Consider the following 19,310-nt stretch of genomic DNA (forward strand, 5'->3'; position numbering starts at 1 on the left):
AAGTTTGCGTCTTCGGCAAACATTTGGACGGCGAACTGCGCGCACCTGAGATCGAAATCTTTGAGAGTCCGTTTTGCGAAATCGGGAACACAGGAGAAATCGTTCAAAGTATTCCGTTCGTGCCAACCTAGAGTGTAACTGAGTGAGAATGCTTTGTTAAAAATTGGCACGCAAACACTGAAACAATATTGAGAGAGACGGAGAGAGAGAGAGCTTTCTTTTATGACAATGAGGTGAGGCCTGGTCCCTCATTTGCCCCCACAAGTGTTATGCAGCTCCCATGGCCATGAAGCTTCTCAGTTCGGAATGCCATTGAAGATTTTTGTGGAATATTTTATCTCAGGATGCTTCAGTTGGCGTGTGTTATCCGTTAAGGCGACGCAGTTAAAAATTCATTGAGGCAATTATGTCGACTGTGCGTACGATAAACACTTACTTCCTTATTATGGCTCTCTGGGCAATACCTGCGCGCATTATATGCGTTAATGCATCCTGGCCAGCGCAGGTCCCGATGGTTGTATGCCCGTCGTGCCTTGCGGGACCCAGCCTTAGGTTCGTCCGCTTGAAGCGAAGCCAGGGTGAAGACGGTGATGAGATCCACTGGACACAAATTGCTTTGGCGCGCTCTACCATGTGCAGGGGGGTTTCCAGACAAACCCCGAGTTAGACAGAATTCCTCGCCCGTTTTATAAGTGGGAGAGCATGTTGTCCAGTTCCAGTTCGGAAGACCAGCTTCGGTTGGCTGAAATGGTTGTCGCAGCTGGCCCCACGAATGGGCTCCTGAAATGAGGACACCACTCCACATTTTTTTGCTACTAATAAAGAAGTTTATTCTCTCTTTCTCTGCCTTTGAGCAGGTGAGTCGGATATCGTTGCAACGCATAACGTACTAGTTGGAAGTTGGTGCCCAAGTAGTGAGGTGTGGCGCGTATTGACAGAGAAGTAATGCCTCTTAGGGGTTTGTGAAACACGATTACAGTTACCTGGATGTCCTAACATCGATTGATTGATTGATTGATTGATTGATTGATTGATTGATTGATTGATTGATTGATTGATTGATTGAGTGAGTGAGTGAGTGAGTGATTGATTGATTGATTGATTGATTGATTGATTGATTGATTGATTGATTGATTGATTGATTGATTGATTGATTGATTGATTGATTGATTGATTGATTGATTGATTGATTGATTGATTGATTGATTGATTGATTGATTGATTGATTGATTGATTGATTGATTGCAGGGTTTAAAGCGCCGAGCCAACGCAGGCGATAAGAAAGAGAAAGAGAAAGAGAGAGAAACGCTTATTAGGAGAAAAAAATCTGTCGCGATTGTCCTAGGAGTGGTGCCCTCTTTCCAGGGCCCCGGACTCTCCTGCTCCTCTCCGGGCTCGAAGAATTAAGTCATTCTGAATCCCACAGTCGGAGCTGGCAACAAACACCACGACCGTATTTGTGGCGGTGTTTCCTGAAGGGCAAGTGATAGGGCAGACTCATGTTGCATGAAATAAGTTGGAAGGGTTTCCGCATTTATTGCATGCGTCTCTGTGTGTTTGAGCGGAATATTTTCAAGGAGGGCTCCGGATTAATTTTGACCACCTGGGGATCTTTAACATGCGCCGAAACCTCGTACACACAGGCGTTTTTGCTTTTTGCCTCCATCAGAAAAGCGGCCGCCGCAGTTGGGAATCGAACCCGCGGCCTCGTGCTCATTAGCGCAACGCCTTAACCACTGAGCCACCGCGGCGGGTATCTGAACAACGCCTACTCGCTCGTCGCGCGCGGCCACGAAAACAGGTACGCGCTGCAAATGGCGTTCTCTATTAAACCATTGAAAGCATGAAGCTCCATGGCGACGTGATCCTTTCAGACGTTTCCAAGCATATTGCCACAAAAGTCACGATTTTGCCATTCTGCGTATCAGCACTTTTCCATCTTGACTACGATGCAAGTCATTCGGAGTTCCTAACGACTATGTGGCGCGTACCGAAATGTCGTGCTTAAAGACATTTCTTTCCACCTCCTTCCAGAAACGGAGGCCACAAGTATGACTCAAAAACACGACACCACGAATATTAGGTTGAAGGAAGAACAAGACTGGGAACAGCAAAGGGGAAGCAAAGAGAAGTGGCACGAACACATCATGAAGGATTAGTCGGCAAGCACAAGCGTTGGCCAAGCGGTGGAAAACTGTCTCGACTCGTTAGCGCAGCCGACTGTAACGAACGTGGCTACCTTCGCCTGTATGAGCGAGGTACAACGAACATACGACAACCAGTGCAGACTGCACCGCCGTGGACACACAATCTACTTACTACAGCACTCCGCCAGGCTATGCACTCAACCGCCGAGAGCAGACGATCCGCGACCACCATAGAGTTAAGCAGGGCAGACGAAAATCCGAATAAAACGAGCAGACGACAGCGAGGCCGAAAAGAAAAAAAGCCGGCGGGTGAAACGTGAAGCGGGCGATAAGGAGAGGAACAAAAACGCGGTCTGGGAGGGGCAGCCGAGCGAGCGCAGCTTGTTATGCAAATGGCGGACTCAGTCGGGAGCGTGGACGGCCCCCTCCGGCCAGCCGGGTTGAACGGGCAATGCACCGGACGCCGCCATAACGCACGCACTCGCACGCCGCTGCAGCACAGGCGGGTAGAGAAAGGGGGGGGGTAAAAGTGAAAGAGACGGAAAAGGGCAGCGGACACAAAGAGAAGCTTCGCTTTGCTGGCACGTCGGCAGAGAGAAGAGCAAGGTGCCCAGAGGCAGTTGTGTATCCTGCAGAAAGGTAACAGTAAAGGAAAGTGCTTCCTTGAACAAAAGCTTGGCCCCGTGTAATCCGATGCAGGTTAGAAAACCAACACTCAACTCAAACCCACCCACACACACACACCGACAATAGCAGGTTGGCAGGAGAAGAAAGGAAAGAGTACAACCCAGCAATATGATCATACGAAGAAGGAGGGTACCAACAACAGCAAAAAAAAAAAAAAAAGAATAAAGCGGGAAAGTTGACATCCGAGTGGAGACAGGGCGTGCAAACAACTGACAATATGCAGTGACTCGGTTTTCACACGGCACTTTCTCGGTGACCAAGCTAACACAAAGAAAAAGCTTCACGTTTTTATGGGGGGGCCAAACAGGCCAGATGATCATTTTTTTAGCGTAATTAAAGCGGGTTCAGTGGGCGGCCTTGTTTGCGCGATTATTTACGATATTTTGGCGTAAAAAGGCTAGATGGTCCAAATTAAGCCGTTCCCGTCCACTAGACGCAGCGTTTCATTTCATACGTCTTCATGCAGCAAGCACAACCTTGCGTACAAAATACATACCTGCGTAAAACATGACTGTGCAGGTTAATAGACGGAGCATTTGCATAGAATAGGGTGATCTGTGTACTCGAGAACCGGGGTTCATAGTTATCACTTTAGGATGCAGTAGCTGTAGCCAACACCAGAATGGTAGCTTTTCCTGCACGAAACATTAGCGAGTTTTAGCTGACCGTTTTCGACGGTCCGCTCCTGTACCGGCGGCTCGCTCAGCGCAACCGGAGCCAATGCCGTTCGCCGCCAAGCGCGCCACGCATGCGCAATGGCACTCCCGCTCGCTGCCAGAGCGGAGCCGACCGTCAAAAACGGTCAGCTAAAACTCCCTATTAAATGGACACTAAAGCGAGAACTAGCAAAATTCGTGCCGCAGTGCAAGGTAAAGCTTTCGAGTATCAAGGCTGGGCCAGATCTTTTAACGCGAAACTTTCTGTATATAGTCTTATGTAAAAGAAAAATCGGGGGCCAGGTGTATGCAGATTAGCAACGGAGATTCGCGCAGGGGATTCCCGTCAATGAGGTTCTCATGCATGCTCAATTCCGCCACTTTCTGTTGTAGACCCGCAACTAGCTGTCTCATTATATCCTGGTTTCTTTGTTACTGGCTGAAAAGTATCCAGGTTGGTTTTCAGCGTTTCAGTGGTCACTTTTCCATGCGCATATCCTGTGCTGGCTTGTACCGTGCTCGTATAGGTTAATTTTATGGCTGTCGACAAACCCCGCAGCCGATATCGGGAGAGTTTTAGAGCAGAATCAATCGTTCATCAGTGCGGCGTTCTCCAGGGCCTCACTTTTATTACTGTAATACAGGCCTGACGTTGCTCTTACTTCGCGAAGGCGATTTTGAGCTCTCTCCTGGGCCGAAGATTGACGATGTACTTATACATATGAAAGACCTTCCCGAACTCCGAAGGGATAGAAAATATGTTCGAATTAGCCGAAGTTTGAATCAGTGGGGCTCCCTTTGGCGGCACGTCGCAGGCTACCATTACGAGAAACGTTTGCGCAATAAAGTAGACGGTATTGCACATCCTTCGGAGCCCACAAGAAAACAAAACTCGCTCCAATCCACGGAACCCACAACGACTGCCCATGCGACGTCACTTGACTTCACTTTAATTGCGTATTTTTATTTTCCCAGTGGTTTCTAAGGCTCCCTATGCTAAAAGCTGTTTTACACAGCTTGACGAGGCCCAAAAAACCATTACAAGGCAGCAACGACGGCGGCGCACACAAATAACAATACATACAATACCCGAAAAAAAAACTATACAACGCAACGTGACAGTACCAGGTTTGCTCAAACGAGCATGACTCTTTAATTTGTCCCAACCCTGCACGCTTCGCATGCACCCCTGTTTGCGGTACGGGAAGGGTTGGTTGTATGTTTTGTAAACGCACTTTTTCCAGTGAATTTTAAAGAAAATACCTATGAGACCATTGGCGATATGGCTGACTGCGAAGTTAACCCAGCCTTCTAGAAAGTGCGCCACATGCGACACAAAGGACTGTTATTAAAGCTTTTTATAAAAGCAATCCGCTCCGTCAACAATCTTTTTGAGGGGAGCCATCTAAATGTTGAAGTTCCCATTCGTCTAAGCTTTCTACACTGCGGCGGCGATGCTAAGGTTCAGTCGAGTGGAATCGATCTGAATCACTTTACTGGCGTCCTTTCCGGTCCGTCGGGCACGCAAGAATGGTGTCTTTGCTCCCGTTAAAAATGTTTGTATTTTGCGTTAAAACGCAGAAATATTCACTGTTGTTTTCAGCTGGTATTGAAAAATGAGATTAGGTATATATATTCACACTTGCCTCTTCCGGTTTTTTTTTTTTTTCTTATACAGGAATACCTCGTTAAATCGAAGAAAAACCGGGAAATATTTCGAGATAAGAAAAGTTCCGCGAATGGCCATGGAATATCGACTTCTTAGCGAACAATTCCCTACTACTTACCATCTCTTCAACAGCAGCTTCCAATTTTGTTTTTTATAAAAGTTTGAAAGAGAAAAAGAGAACAGACAAGTCAAGTTTCACCGGCTGAGTTTTGAGGCACTGCATCGTAAAAGGGACCCGCGCTCTCCGTTGTGTTTTCCCCCGCACGACACACTTCTATATTATAGTACTGTACATCTGCGAAAATATCTACCGTCACACGACGGGGTACCAGAGGGTTGCTTGATGAACTTCACGTTCGGGGAAAACATCGGCTTTGAGGTAGGCGGGGCTAAAAGATAAAAAAAAAAACGAGGGTCTTACGCGTGGCAATATCTCGCGAATGTTGTGAAACAGTCCGCGGCGGCGAAATTTCCGATCCACTCTCAGTCAAGATATCAAGAAGTTTGGCCCAAAAATACGTCGGAATAAAGGGCAACAAATACATGGGACGAATAGGACATGGCCCGCTGCTGCGGAAAATTTCCACTTCGCAGATTTTTCGAGATATGCGAGTTCGAGTTAACAAGGTATTAGTGTATATATTCTTTAGTACACTATTCTAAATAAAACATTCCTTTGGCAGTTATAGCTGAGCGGTGTCTCGTCTTCTTCCTTCGTCGTATTCCCTGATCTGTTTTTTTCGCTTGATCATGACGCCAGCACTGTCGCTGGGTTGAAAAGCGCACAAGGCAACCGTTCACTACAACCTACGCCAAGTTCCCGCACAGCCGCATTAAACATTACTTGGTTTCAAGCAGGCGTGGGGGATTGATCGATTAACCTTCCGATTAATCGATGAATGCGTTAGTGGCGATTAATTTCTTTAATCGGTTAAAGTCATGTGAGGAACATGAACCAATAGTGTCATGCTGAATGTCTGCGCAAGCTTGGCGAGGATCTTACTCGTGATTACACAACCACGTCTCATAGCGAAACGATGCTAGCCTACAGACGAACCGCCCGCTGATAGCCCAGGCCTTAGGAAAAACGGGCGTTTTAATAAAAGGCACGAAAATAGGCGAACGGGCACTCCAATCACTGCGGCGTTGGATAGACTAACGTATGTAAGTAAGCCACGATTGACGAGCGCGCCCTCCAATTCCTTATTACACAAACGCTGTGAAAGACAACAAACACAGCGATAAGAGTATCGGCCGCACCAACGCCATGATGATCATAAGCTTACCTCATCTGGTATCCCTGTGAACAGGCCTAGAACCATACCGATGTACGAAAATGTTGACAGCCGTATTTGCCAGCGGAGCAGTGCGAACGACCTATGAATGCCATGAATTATCCGAAATGGACAGTGTGTCTGTAAAAACATCTGTGAAACGGGTTTTTTTTTTTTCATTTGTCTCCATAAGCAACGCGTCCGATTAATCAATCAATTACCCGATCAAAGCCTGCCGATTAACCGGGTTGCCATTTTTAACCGACGCCAAGCCCTATGCAAGCCGGTCTGAATTCCCCCCGCGGAGGAGCCGGAGGGGCTAAACAAGACAAAATGCTTCGGAAGGCCTAGGGAAGTGTTTACTTTCTGAAGTAAATTTTGCTTTGCACGGGAGTATCCCAGTGGCGGTCCCAAGGGGGGGGCGAAGGGGGCGGTCGCCCCCCCCCCAAAGAGGTCCTCAGTTTCTTATTTTTAGTTTTTTTAAGCATTCCACTTGCGCGAAGTTAAATCCCAGCGGGTTGCACAGCATACGCGCACACGCCTCCATGGTTATCACCACTTCAGCAGAATTGGCGCAAGGAGGGGAGCGATTCTTTATTCGCCTCGCCCCCCCCCCCCCCCCCCCCCCCAAAAAAAACGCCCCCCCCAAAACCGATCTCTGGGACCGCTACTGGATTATCCCCGTCCTTTCCGATAGATATGCGTGCCGCTGAGAGCATATGCAGCATTTTGAGAGAGAGAGAGAGAGAGAGAGAGAGAGATCAAGACCCCAGGTGCATCTTTGGCGCGCAAGGACGCTAAAAAAACCGGATGTTTCAGTTAAAAAAAAAAAACATGTTCGTTTCCCGCGTTCGCCAACGTTAAGGAGAGAATACACAGAGCGAATATGCCACGAAAAGTCGACGAACAACGCCCGGTGGCGCCAGCCAGTGGCGGAAAAACGTCGTCCGCCGTCAATCTAGCTAGGCCAGAAAAGTTGCCAAGCGGCGACGTAGCGGCAAACCGACGGAACCAATCAGGTGTTCCGAGTTCCCCTCTATGGCGTGTACAGAGCTCTGACGGACGGCTGCTTAGGAAGCTTTTGAAAGCAAAAAGCTTGATAGACAGACGCAGGCTTGGCTCCCGCCTGCTCGAGCTAAAAAAACGTATTGTAAATCATATATCGCTGGAGGAAAATGAGATTGCAACAAGCGAAGTCCGAGCAGCAGCGAGCGAAACCCGATACCGACACAATTGCCGTGGCTTGTGTCGCCGAAACAGGCGTCTACGATAGTTTCTATTCAAAGCGAAGCTCTTTAGAAAATCGTAGTGAAGAAGGGCTCTACCCCGACACAATGTTGGGCTTTCGGGCCAACTTGAGCACGCAAGACGCGATGCTGTTAATCAAGCACGAGGTCCTGGACCAGCACACCCGTTCCTTAGACAACAACGCGGTGCTGGGCCTGGACTTGCAAAGCGCGTTTGACAAGGTCCATCACTCGGCAATCCTGAAGCAGGTGTCTCGACTGAACATGGGAGAGCTCACGTTTTCCTACATCAAAGACTTCCTGACCGGCCGCACGACGACGATCGTGGCGGGCGACATCGAACTACCGAGCAAAACGCTGGGGAGCGTGGGCACGCCGCAGGGCGCCGTGATCTCGCCGGTGCTGTTCAATCTGGTAATGATCGGGGTGGCCGAGCGTCTGCAGAGCCTCCCGGGAGTCAGCCACACGATATACGCCGATGACATAACGATATGGATGACGGGCGGTAGCGACGGCGAGATCGAGGCGTCACTGCAGCGGGCAGTCGACGAGATCGAGGACCAGCTACGGGGCACGGGACTTGTGTGCTCGCCGACAAAGTCGGAGCTGCTGATCGCGCCGCCGCGAGGAGTAAGAAGGAGCAGGACGGCGGAGCCGGACATCACACTACGAACGAGCGACGGAACGACCATCCCGAGGGTGAAAACGCTGCGAGTGCTCGGGCTACACATGGACGCCGGGCGCAGCAACGGACTAACGATTGCAAAGCTGGACGCGAAGGTGTCGGCGGCGATCCGACTCATCCGCAGAGTGTCGACGAGATATGCGGGCATGAAGGAAGCCAGTCTGCTGAAGTTGGTACAATCATTTGCGGTCAGCCACGTGGCCTACGTCGCAGCTTTCCACGACTGGAAGGCGGCGGAGCGCCAGAAGGTGGACGCGCTTATACGCAGGGCATACAAGGCAGCGTTGGGGCTTTACACGTACACTAGTACGGAGCGACTCTTGGAGCTTGGGGTCCATAACACGCTGGACGAGGTGGCCGAGGCGCAGTGGACGGCGCAGCGGGTCAGGTTAGCGAGTACCAAGACTGGGCGCTGCATACTGAAAAGAGTGGGATATCGCGGAGGGCTGCAGGGAAGTGCGGGCCGATCGCCGTTGTCGCGCGGGTTGCTCAGCTCGTTGCAGGTGCCGCCGATCCCGCGCCACATGCACCCAGAGGTGGATCGAGGGCGACGGCTGGCGAGGGCGAAGGCCCTCACGGCCACGCATGCGACGGACAACGGAGCACGATACGTCGACGTGGCGAGGTACCCGGACAAGCCGGGAGCCTACGCCGTGGCGGTGTGTGCGGCGACTACCGGAGAGCTACTAGCGTCATGCAGCGTGCGGGCGCGAAGCCCGGGACAAGCGGAGGAGCTGGCTATCGCGTTAGCCCTGACGGACCCACACTGTACCACGGTGCTGAGTGATTCGAGGAGCGCGATCATCAACTTTACAACGGACAATGTGTCCCCGCGCGCGGCCAGGGTGTGCGGGGCCCTAAGACACAGAACGATGCCGGTCACCGTGAAGTGGTTCCCGGCCCACATGGGGCCGGTGAGCACCGGAGAGAACCGCAATGAGGGAGCGGACCGGGCTGCGCGTGCGCTCACAAGTCGCGACGCGTGCCCGAGCGCCCGACATGCAGAAGACGAAGACCACGACGAGGTGCTGCCGATCACCTCCTACCGGGAGGTGTTGGAGTGGTACCGGGAGGGCAGGCGAGTGTACCCGCCGCCCCACCGAAAACTCACGAGGCAGGAGGCGACGACGCTACGTCAACTACAGACCCGAGCGGTGTGGACACCGGTTGTTGCAAAACACGTGTGCCCTGAGGTGTACGCGAGTGATGTGTGCGCGGTGTGCGGCCAGGGCCGGGCGACCATGGCGCACATACTGTGGAACTGCAAAGTGAGCGAAGGGACTACGGACGCGTTGCCACCGAGCCTGGAAAAGGCGGTGGCAAAGGTTGACTACGACGCCCAGCGCGAGGCCGTCCAGCAGACGTTGGTGGCCCTCGAGCGACAGAGGCCGAAAGCGCAGCCCTGCGAAGGGGCGTTGCGAGTAGGCAGCTGAAGCCGAGCGGCCCGCCAACGTGACGTTTAGGCCGCGTCACAACTTGCCGGAAATAAAGATGTTGTTTCTCTCTCTCTCTAGAAAATCGTAGGTTTTCGTGTCCGCAGTTAAAAATACCAAGAGACTGCCGAGCGCGTGCTCGTGTGTGCGTGCCTCGCGAGGACTGCCCAGCGTCGCCTGCGCACCTTTGTCGCGCCAAGCATACCCACTTGGCAGATTGGCCAAGACTGGCTAAAAAAAAACCTCCAGCGTTTGCCGTAATCGTGAAAAAACTTGCTTTGAACGACAAAGACACGTCATAGCGTAGGCCCCTTGAAGGTGACGTCGAATGATTGTCACTCCCAAAAAATGAAGGAAGCTCACACTTATACCAACAGTGCTGGAGTAAAGGCAGTTGCGGCAGCGAAGAAGAAGCCAATCGGCTGCAATAGTGGACGTAAAGCGTCGTGATGATAGTGAAGGTTGCGTACAGCTTCGCTTCCTTTACGTCTTAGCCCTCATTCCCACAGCCGTTTCACCCCGTCACGTCACCGTCACGGCACCGTCTTCCGTCATGGGCGCCGTTTTTCGGCCGACGTCTCGCCGAAAACGGTGCGACGGTGACGGGAGGCCGATCTCTACGTTTCCGTCACGTCAACGTGACGGGACCACGCCCCGCGCTAAACTAGCTAACCAGAAAACAAATTTTTATGGCTAAATTTAGCGAAAAGTGAGCACAAACCATTTGCTTTACTTTTCAGATTCAAAACGCTCAATTCTAGGCTAAACTGATCACTACGCAGACGACCCTGTAATCTGACGGAGAGCTCCAGTACGAACGCTACTCGTTTACGTCTCCGTCGCGGTTTCTTGACGTGACGGTGCCGTGACGGAGAAGGTGACGGCTGTGTGAATGAGGGCTTACGAGTTAGTGTGATCTTCCTTCATTTTTTAGCTTACATAAAAGCGATCAGGCTACATTACTTGTATTAACTGCAATATGGGGCTTGTCTGCAATATCGGCGCGTGAGGAACAGGCGGTACCCCTGCGAAGGCCTCTCAAACCAGGCAAAAATTTGGAGCAACAAGCCATTGTATTGATGACGTGCTGACGACAATTATGATGATTATGCTCGGCGGCTTTCCCTTTGAAACGAAGTTGAGTGGCACCGCGACATTAGCCGTAACGCCACTGTACAGCGTCCCAAATTTTTAATAATATAGCGGGAGCGACGACCGATGATCATGTCAGCGCCTTATCCGGTGTTAACCGGGAAAATAGGAGATGGTACGCGCCCGTGCAAAGAACTATCTGTTGTGGCAGCATCGTCTGCACCACTGTACTTCTCAGGGCAATACAATCCCTGTTTTTCTTATCTTGCAAGGCCGTTTCGCTGCCGCCGAAGGTAGCTAGGCAGCGTGGGGCACAAAGTCATTCAGATGCAGTGGCGGGGGTGTACCAGTCTCCAAGAAACAGCGTGTCAGACGACACTCATACTGCGAGATAGCCCTATGCGCGTTCGCGTAGTCTCGCCTATTTCGCTGCTGAGCACCGCGATAAGGCGATGACATGCCGGTCGGTCGTCGTTCCTGCTATATTATTAAAAATTTGGGAGGCTGTACCGCCTCACAATTAGAAAACCTTTATGGTGTAGCCTGACTTCTTCGTTCCCATGTCTTCCTAGTTGAACTTCGGCTTTGGCATCTGAAGAGACCAAGCAGTCTACGTATGCAAGGTGCGACCCAGGACGGAGTCCTCGACCTTCTTAATTAAGCCTCTTTCGCGCTCGGGGAAGATGAAACAACGCTTAAGCTAATGCGGCCTACACACCTCACGTTATATACAAATCGACAGCCCCTGCAAGTTCCGAGATCCATTGCTGCCGACACTGTGGCTGCAATGCCACACTAAAATATTTAATCTAATCTGGCTCTGTCCCGCCTTCGATAGAGGCCGTGCGCGGCATTTAGCAACTGGCCCGGCACCTACATCCGAATCCCAACACATGCGTCGTGTGGGGGAAGATTCACCAACCCTCGAAATGTCGAAATGATTACCGAACGTGCTCTTGAGAATGGTTTCTTCGAACTGGTGCGGCCATTTGTCCGAATGCCCTAGAGTGCGATACCCGCGCGCTTCATCTGCACGGGGTAAGTTTGTGTGAAAAGTGAAAAAACAATGAGTGAACTGGGAACCCCACACGAACAGCGAGTCTTTAATGAACATGTAAATAATTTTGTGAGAACAGTGAACATCTGCTGAACTGCTCTTTCCCCTACCTTTGTACCTCCTACCTCTTTACCTCTCTCCCCCCAGGCCATGTGGAGTTATTCGTTATCTCTCTCTCTATCTCCCTCTCTCTTTTTTTTTACTCACCTCATATGCTTTTCAATTCACTTTCCCGTTAACCTTAAGGCCAAGGGCTTCCGGAAGCTGGATGTCTCCCTAACTGAGGACTGAACGGATACCTTTTGCACTCCATTACAATATGTCGCATAGTTTCACGCTACCTGCCGCAACCAGCGAACAGTTCTTCCTTTACCTTCTTGCGGATAAGCTTTTTTGTCCGCAAGAAACCCACCCGGGCTTCAAAAAGCAGGACACTACATTTGGTATTATCAAAGAACTTTTCCCTCGTGATCTGCCGCTTCTCGATTCCCTGCATATCCATAGCCTTCTTTGCGTTCATCGCTTCTCCCAGTTCGTTGCCTCCGATTATTTCAATTCATTTTGTATTGCTTTGGTCGTTTCCCCTGCGCTTCCAGCTTTCACAAACTTTGCCCTAAGCCTTCTGGTAATTTTTCTCCTCTCTGTGTACACGGTTTTCATGTAAAGATAACATTACACTTTGGCTGCCCATCTCTGATCATCAATATTCCTAAGTCTTTCGTCAAAACATATTTTGCTCCATGCTTCTCTCACTTCGAAGGATGCCCATCCCATGTCTCCCTGCACTGCCCCATTTGTTGTTTTACTGTGTGCTCCTAATTCCAATCGACCTGCCGCCGCCTGATTTACTTGTAGCCCTGATTGAATCTCTGATTTGACACACACTACTCCGTTTGAAAAGGTCAGTGCTGGTACTATTACACCCTTCCGGATTCCTCTCACTATTTCATATCTGCCATATCCCCACAGCGCTCTATGCTTCATGATATAGGCGTTTCTTTTGCCTTTAATTATTAAATGCTACTCATGAGTTTTTAGCTACGCCTGACCTTCGTGTATCCATATGCCCAGATATTTGTATTCCGTTGCCCACGGTATTGCTGCTTGTTGACCCAATAGCGATTCGTTACGAGCGTCGTCATTAAAGACCACAACTCCCGACTTTGCTCTTCTAAACTCTAAACCAGTTGAGTGGCTCCTCCCCCGCACATATTATGTGAGCTGCTGCAGACACAGTTCGCTATCTGCCAGCAGTACAATATCATCTACTTAAATCAGTCCCGCGATATGTTTTTCCACTTCCTGTCCTTTGCGGCTATAACCTAGATTGAACCATATTTTAATGTCTTGAAGCTTTCTTTCTAGTCTTTCCATGTACAGAATGAGCAGCAATGACGACAGAGTACAACCCTCCTTTAAACCTCTATTTGTGACTACCGGTTCCGTGCACTTTAGGTCCTCCCATGTAATTTGCACCTCGCTCTCATTGTAAATTCCCTGCAACAGCTGTATAAAGCCCTTTACTAATTCCTCCCGCTCAAGAATTTCTCCACAGAAGTTTTCTATCCACATTGTCGTAGGCTTCCTTTATATCCAGAAATGCTATCCATAATGGTTTTGAGCCATTGACACATCCAGGCATTGGGTTAGGTAAATAGGTGGTCCTCTAAGCGCCTGCGTCATCTGAAGAATTCATTTTGTAGATATCCCAGTACGTCGTTCCCCTCAATCCACGCTTCCAGTTCCGCTTCTATGACTTGCATTGCCAGCCTGTATGTCACTGAGGCAACTGTAATAGGCCAGTACGAGTTGGCACCAGCCCTGTCTCCTGTATCTTTATATATCAGCTTTACCCTGCTCTTACGCCACCCGGTACATGCTTAGCTTTTATGACTTTTTGAATTGCTGAAATCAGTTGTGCTTTGATTTTTGGACCCCACATGTTCACCAGCCGTGTAGGAATTTCATCCGACCCTGCTGCCATGTAAGCAGCACACTTTCTGGGGCATTTTTTTTTTTTTTTCAGATTACTTTCTCCAATCTAAGTTCTCTATCTGTGCGAACCTTAGTTGCCCCACTCGCTAAACGCTGTAATCATCTCTTCGTTATTTTGAACTTCTCATGTATGCTTGAGCGTATGTACCGTACCGCCTTTTCCCCTTTATTACCTTACCTTCACCGTTTAAGACATGACGTTGCACGTCTTAGGTCTTTTTTCTTAGTTCCTTTACGTGTTTCCAGAACTTTCTCGGTGCGCCTTTATCCTTTGCCCGTATATTCGAGACCCATCGCTCACTTTCTCGTTTAAGTTTTTGCTGTACAAGTTTTTGCACTTCCAGCTTCTTTAGGCGGCACCAATTCCACTTCAAAGTTATTTCCTTTGTTTGCATTGCCACTCGGTTGGCCTCCCTGTGCTCTCTCGATGCTGGCTGTCTTTGTGTTATAGCTTCCTTGACTTTCTTGTTCCACCAGCTTCTTGGCTTCCTTTTTCCTTTCCAGTAGTTGCGTTCTTTTCATTCCTTGAATAAAACCAATCAGTGCATTGTATTCCCAATCTTCCGTAGGCTGTCTCTCGATTTCTGTTTAAAGGCTTTTGGAAATATTACCCTTCCCCTCACCGTTTAATTTCAAGTCGCGACCCACCGTTCTCGGGTTTTGATATTTCATTTTTTCAGAAGTCAAAGTTATCCGTTTATGGTCACTTCCTAAGCTGTGCGCTCCTATTTCAACTATTTCCATTACCGCCAGCTTTTCATACACTCCTTCCTACAGGAGGCTGTAATCTGTACTGAACTTCCTTTCCCCTTGTTCCCAAGTAATTTGTCCGTGATGTTTATTCTCTCCGGGCCCGTCAATAATCCCCAATTGGTCAAAATTAATCCGCAGAACTCCACTACACTTCGCCTCATAACCCAGATAATTTCGCTGCGTTAAACACCCACAATTTCAATTTTTGAGAACAATAATTTTCTTTTCTCAAACACCGCTCAGAAAGCTAACAGCGGCACACCAGACATGGCTGCGGTGACGTCATGTGTGGGCCACCCATTGCTGACAGCTATGCAAGTTTAAATAACCCTGGTAGAGCAATCTACGAAGACTGCACACGTCCCGTTCTCAGACAAACGCATTTCCACCAATACCAATTGTTGACACGCATCGCGGTATTAACAGTGAATTTCCGTTGCCTTTCTTTTTTTCTTTTTCAGTTCAGGCCGCTACAGCAATGGCCATAGCTGGAGCCGCGGACCACACATGAAGCCTCAACATCTGTGGTGCAACCAACGCTCCCTCAACCGAGGTCCCAGTCGCAGGCAAAGCTTACTGTAATTTAGTATGAGTTGGTCATTCAATGAGTGTAAGAAAAAAGGCGGCGGCCAAGAACACCGAAGAAACCAAAGGAAGTCGTTTGCTTACTCTGTGTATGTTTCGTGTATTGTTTGCACTCTCCAGAAACGGAGCATCCTTCAGTTGTGTCCGTCAGATAAGCGCCCATGACCTCCGACGACGAATTTTTCTTTCTCTTCAAACACAAACAGGCCTTTCCTTTCTGTTTGTTTTTTCAAGCGCAGAAACTGGGAGAACGCGGTCAGCGGTCTCAACTCGGGCGCCCGAGAGCCCGCTGCTCTGTGACGCATAGGCGTGTTGAACAATCGACCGGCTGTGTCCGAACCAAGAAGTTGTCTCTCCCACCGAGCCCCGCGCCCGGCCATTTGTTCAGAAATAGCTTCGGCATTGCGGGTTGCCGTCATCACTGCTACCAAGCTTGAATAATGAAATAAAGAACGCAGTACAGTTGCTTACAGGACCCCACATATCTGGAAGGTCAATAAATTGTGAAACAAAAAAGAAAGCCCCCAAGATAGCGGCGCTCGTTCGCTCAACGTTACACAGTCGCAACGCTATAAAACTTGTTTAAGACCTTTACTTTACGTTTGTACCTACTTTTTTGCAAGTGCGTGACGCTAGGACGGTGCTTCGTGATTTTATTAACACCGATTTAGATTAGCCGTCACGGACGGCAAAACGGCTGAAAGCTAGAGTTATCACAAGGTGCCGTTGATTTCCGAATAAGGAAGCGTGCTAATGCCAACAAAATTAACAACAAATGTGGTCAGTGCAGCCTTACAAATATATCAAAATATACTATCGACATACGCTATCTCGAAGAAAAAGTTCAGCCCCGAAATGTTCGCTGCTCCTGTAAAACACTTGTTATCGTTTTGGGTGTGATCGGAGTACGAAAATGAAGTCAACAACCTCCGACACCATGCTGGAAAATTCCTATCGCTCAAACTAAATGTAAAGACTGGAACACAATAGCACAACGGAGCGTTTCAACACATGCCGCGCAGTCACAGGAGCACTTCACCGCCACCGCCACCGACACAACAAGCACACCGCAGAAGTCATGCGCGCCGCCAAATTTGCACCAACACACGTGAAATCCGTGGACGACGCGTCAAAAAGGGCCTTTGTCGCGCGAGTTTCAAGCATTTCAGGCCGCGAAGGCAGCCCTGCAGGCTACCAGCGCGCGGCCGGCTTTCCGTGTAAACAAACCGTCCGCTTGCCGCAGTCTCACCTTTGAAGATCTCGGAGCGCTGTGGCTTCGGCGGACGAGATCGCTGCTACTCTTGCCGGTCATAGCGCAGCGACACGTTGCTCCTTTGCACACAAGATAACCGGCACCAATCGGCGGAACGATAAGACGCACACGACGGCGATCACAGATCACACGGACCGCAGAAATCTCCGCATTCCAGGGAAGCACGGCTCGCGAAGGCAGCCGCTGTTGGCTGCCATTTTGGATGGGAGGAGGTAGAGCGGAGGGCTCTGTGGAAAAACGAAAGAGAAACAAAACAAAACCGGTTAGGCGAACACAGAGGCGGCGCGGCGCGGAGACGAACGGAAGTACACGGAAGGAGAAAAACCTGTTCTGCGGTTTCGGCGCACACACCGCTGCAGGGAAAAAACTGAAGCAGTTTCGGTTTCGTTCTCAAGTTCGTAGGAATTCTCCGCTTGAATGTGATAGTGACGCTCCTCTGGCGTCGTTGTCCGAGCGTAGCCGCCGGCGCGCATTTTTTCACATAATGATTTAGCACACCATCCTTTTAAAATTGTATTATATTGTGGAATCCTTTTTTCCGTTTCCGCAGAAACGGCACGATATTACTTGAAACACACTGACGCTCTTGGAACGTGAAACCTTTACCGTTGTACTTTTAATCCCAATTATCAATCCTGTTTTCAAGAAACCGAGGAAACTGAGTCCAATGCGCTAATTATTAAGAAAGTTCACCTGCACTTGCCCACATTGCTTGTTATTTTGTACTTTTTTCCGTAAAAACAAAAGAAAATGCGAGAATAGGGCCCGTTATGAATTTTTAGTCGCCTCGATTTACACCACAGAGGGATTATGCAACCATGACTCAAGAGGTGTTGTTGTATACTTAAGTAATGTTACAAAATTCGAGAATCAGGTCCAAAATCAGACTACATCGGGACCTCGTAATAGCGCTCCCCTAAATTAATGTATATAAAGCAGTAGCCAAGTAAGGCGAAAAGTGAAACAAGGACGCAGGTTCGATTCTTGGCCGCGGCGGCCACTTTTCTGATCGAGGCGAAAAGCAAAGTCTCCAGTGCGTACGAGATTTCGGAGATTTGTGACGTCGGTGTAGTATACGAGATACCGCGTTCATGCGGAAAGGCCTATATCTGCCAGACGGGCAGATGTGTGAATGACCGGGCAGGCAAGCATAGTTCTTCTCAACAATAATACCCGCGCGCATTTACCCCCGCATTGCGAAGATTGCAGGCCTTTTGAAAAACGCAGACCTTTCTTTTAGAAGATGCGAATTCTCGGCAGGAGTGATCGTACAGTAGCGAGGGAGCTCTTGGAAGAGTTTTATATTTTTAAAAAGGGACAAGTGCGTCAGCGATACATCTGTGCTTTTGCGTGGCACCAAGTTTGAATTTTAGGAAACGTCACCTTGATTGTGCACATCATCTGTTTGGTGCTTTCCATATAGTGTCATTCCAGTAAGCATCTTCCTACTGATACCTGTATAAATAGGAGATTATGGTTCAATAAATGTTAGTTGCAAGTGAGCGCTTGTCCCGTTGTTCTTCCTTTGTGTCGTTGTCCAAGTCACGCTGTATTTTTCAACCAACCACCTAGGCCGCATTGATGAATGGGTATAAGTTTCATGTGGCAGGCAGGGCGTTCAGTCAACGCACGATAACGACAGCGTGCATACGTTAGCAGGTGTCGCTTGGTACTTACGTGCCCTGTCTTTCTTATTAGCATAATCTCTTCCTCATTACGGCGTTGTCTTCCCCTTGCGTAAACTACGACGGGCGGGCTCGTCGAAACATTCGTGTAGCAAAATTGGTTGATTTATTTTGAATGCGGTGTTTAGCGCGCAATCTGCGCACGGGCTTTGAGTCGACCCGTGGTGGAGGGATGCAGAATGATTTTCGACCACCTGAGCATCCCTAACGTGCGCCTTAATCTCGACACACGGGCGTTTTGTAATGCAGCCACCGCGGCCGGGACCTAACCCGCGTCCTCGGGCTTACCAGCACAACGCCTTGCCCACTGAGTCACCGCGGCGGGTGTCGGGGAAATTGGTTTTCTGGTACAGACAGTCGAAGAATACTCCTTGAAAATAGTTCCTCGACGCAACAACAACAAAAAAAAACAAAAAAAGCTACCCCCAAGACGCATAATATCAGCTTGAAAATCTTGGCTGATTGCAGTAAAAGGTCGTGAATAAGCGCTTTTTTCACGTGAAAGCACCTCTTCAACTTTACCCTAGAATACAATTTATAGCCAATTAGACACTGTTTAAAAATACGTCACCCAAGCGTAATTTGCGATGAGTCTTCTTTCTCTCTCTCACCCGCCGCGGAGGCTCAGTGAATAAGGCGTTTTGCTGCGGAGCGCGAGGACGCTGGTTCTATTCCCGGCCGCGGCGGCCGCTTTTCTAATGGAGGCGAAAAGCCAAAAAAAAAAAAAAAAACCAGAAACGCTCGTGTGTACGAGATTTCGGTACACGTGAAAGATCACCCTCAGTTGGTCAAAATTAATCCGGAGCTCTCCGCAACTGCACATCTCATCGCCTGCGTTATGTCGGCGCGTTAAACCCCACAATCAATCGATACTTCTTCTCGCTGTAATAATTAGTCTAGAAATTTCGAGGTCACATTCGTGCTCAAGGCGTGGCGAGTGGCTATATTACCGCCATTATTCCGCAAAAACTGTGATAGCGGAGACCTTAACAGATGTGACCATGTTTTCAAGGAACGAAACCTTATTATTTCGTTGGGGGCGTGGTAGCATAGCTCGGAAAAGACGGAAATG

At 49.3% G+C, this 19,310-nt stretch overlaps 1 protein-coding gene across 1 annotated transcript in view; it reads right to left on the minus strand.

Moving 5' to 3' along the window:
- Nucleotides 1–16,789, minus strand: part of LOC144142220 (protein O-mannosyl-transferase TMTC3-like) — a 233,619-nt gene extending 216,830 nt beyond the window's left edge. The window contains 1 exon segment of the mRNA XM_077673580.1: nucleotides 16,530–16,789. Coding sequence (XP_077529706.1) covers nucleotides 16,530–16,592 — 63 coding nt within the window. The 5' untranslated portion in view covers nucleotides 16,593–16,789.
- Nucleotides 16,790–19,310: the final 2,521 nt, after the last annotated feature.

This window comes from Haemaphysalis longicornis, unplaced genomic scaffold (genome assembly GCF_048455015.1).
Source record: "Haemaphysalis longicornis isolate Haplotype H1 unplaced genomic scaffold, Haemaphysalis longicornis Haplotype H1 scaffold_6, whole genome shotgun sequence".
NCBI lineage: Eukaryota > Metazoa > Arthropoda > Arachnida > Ixodida > Ixodidae > Haemaphysalis > Haemaphysalis longicornis.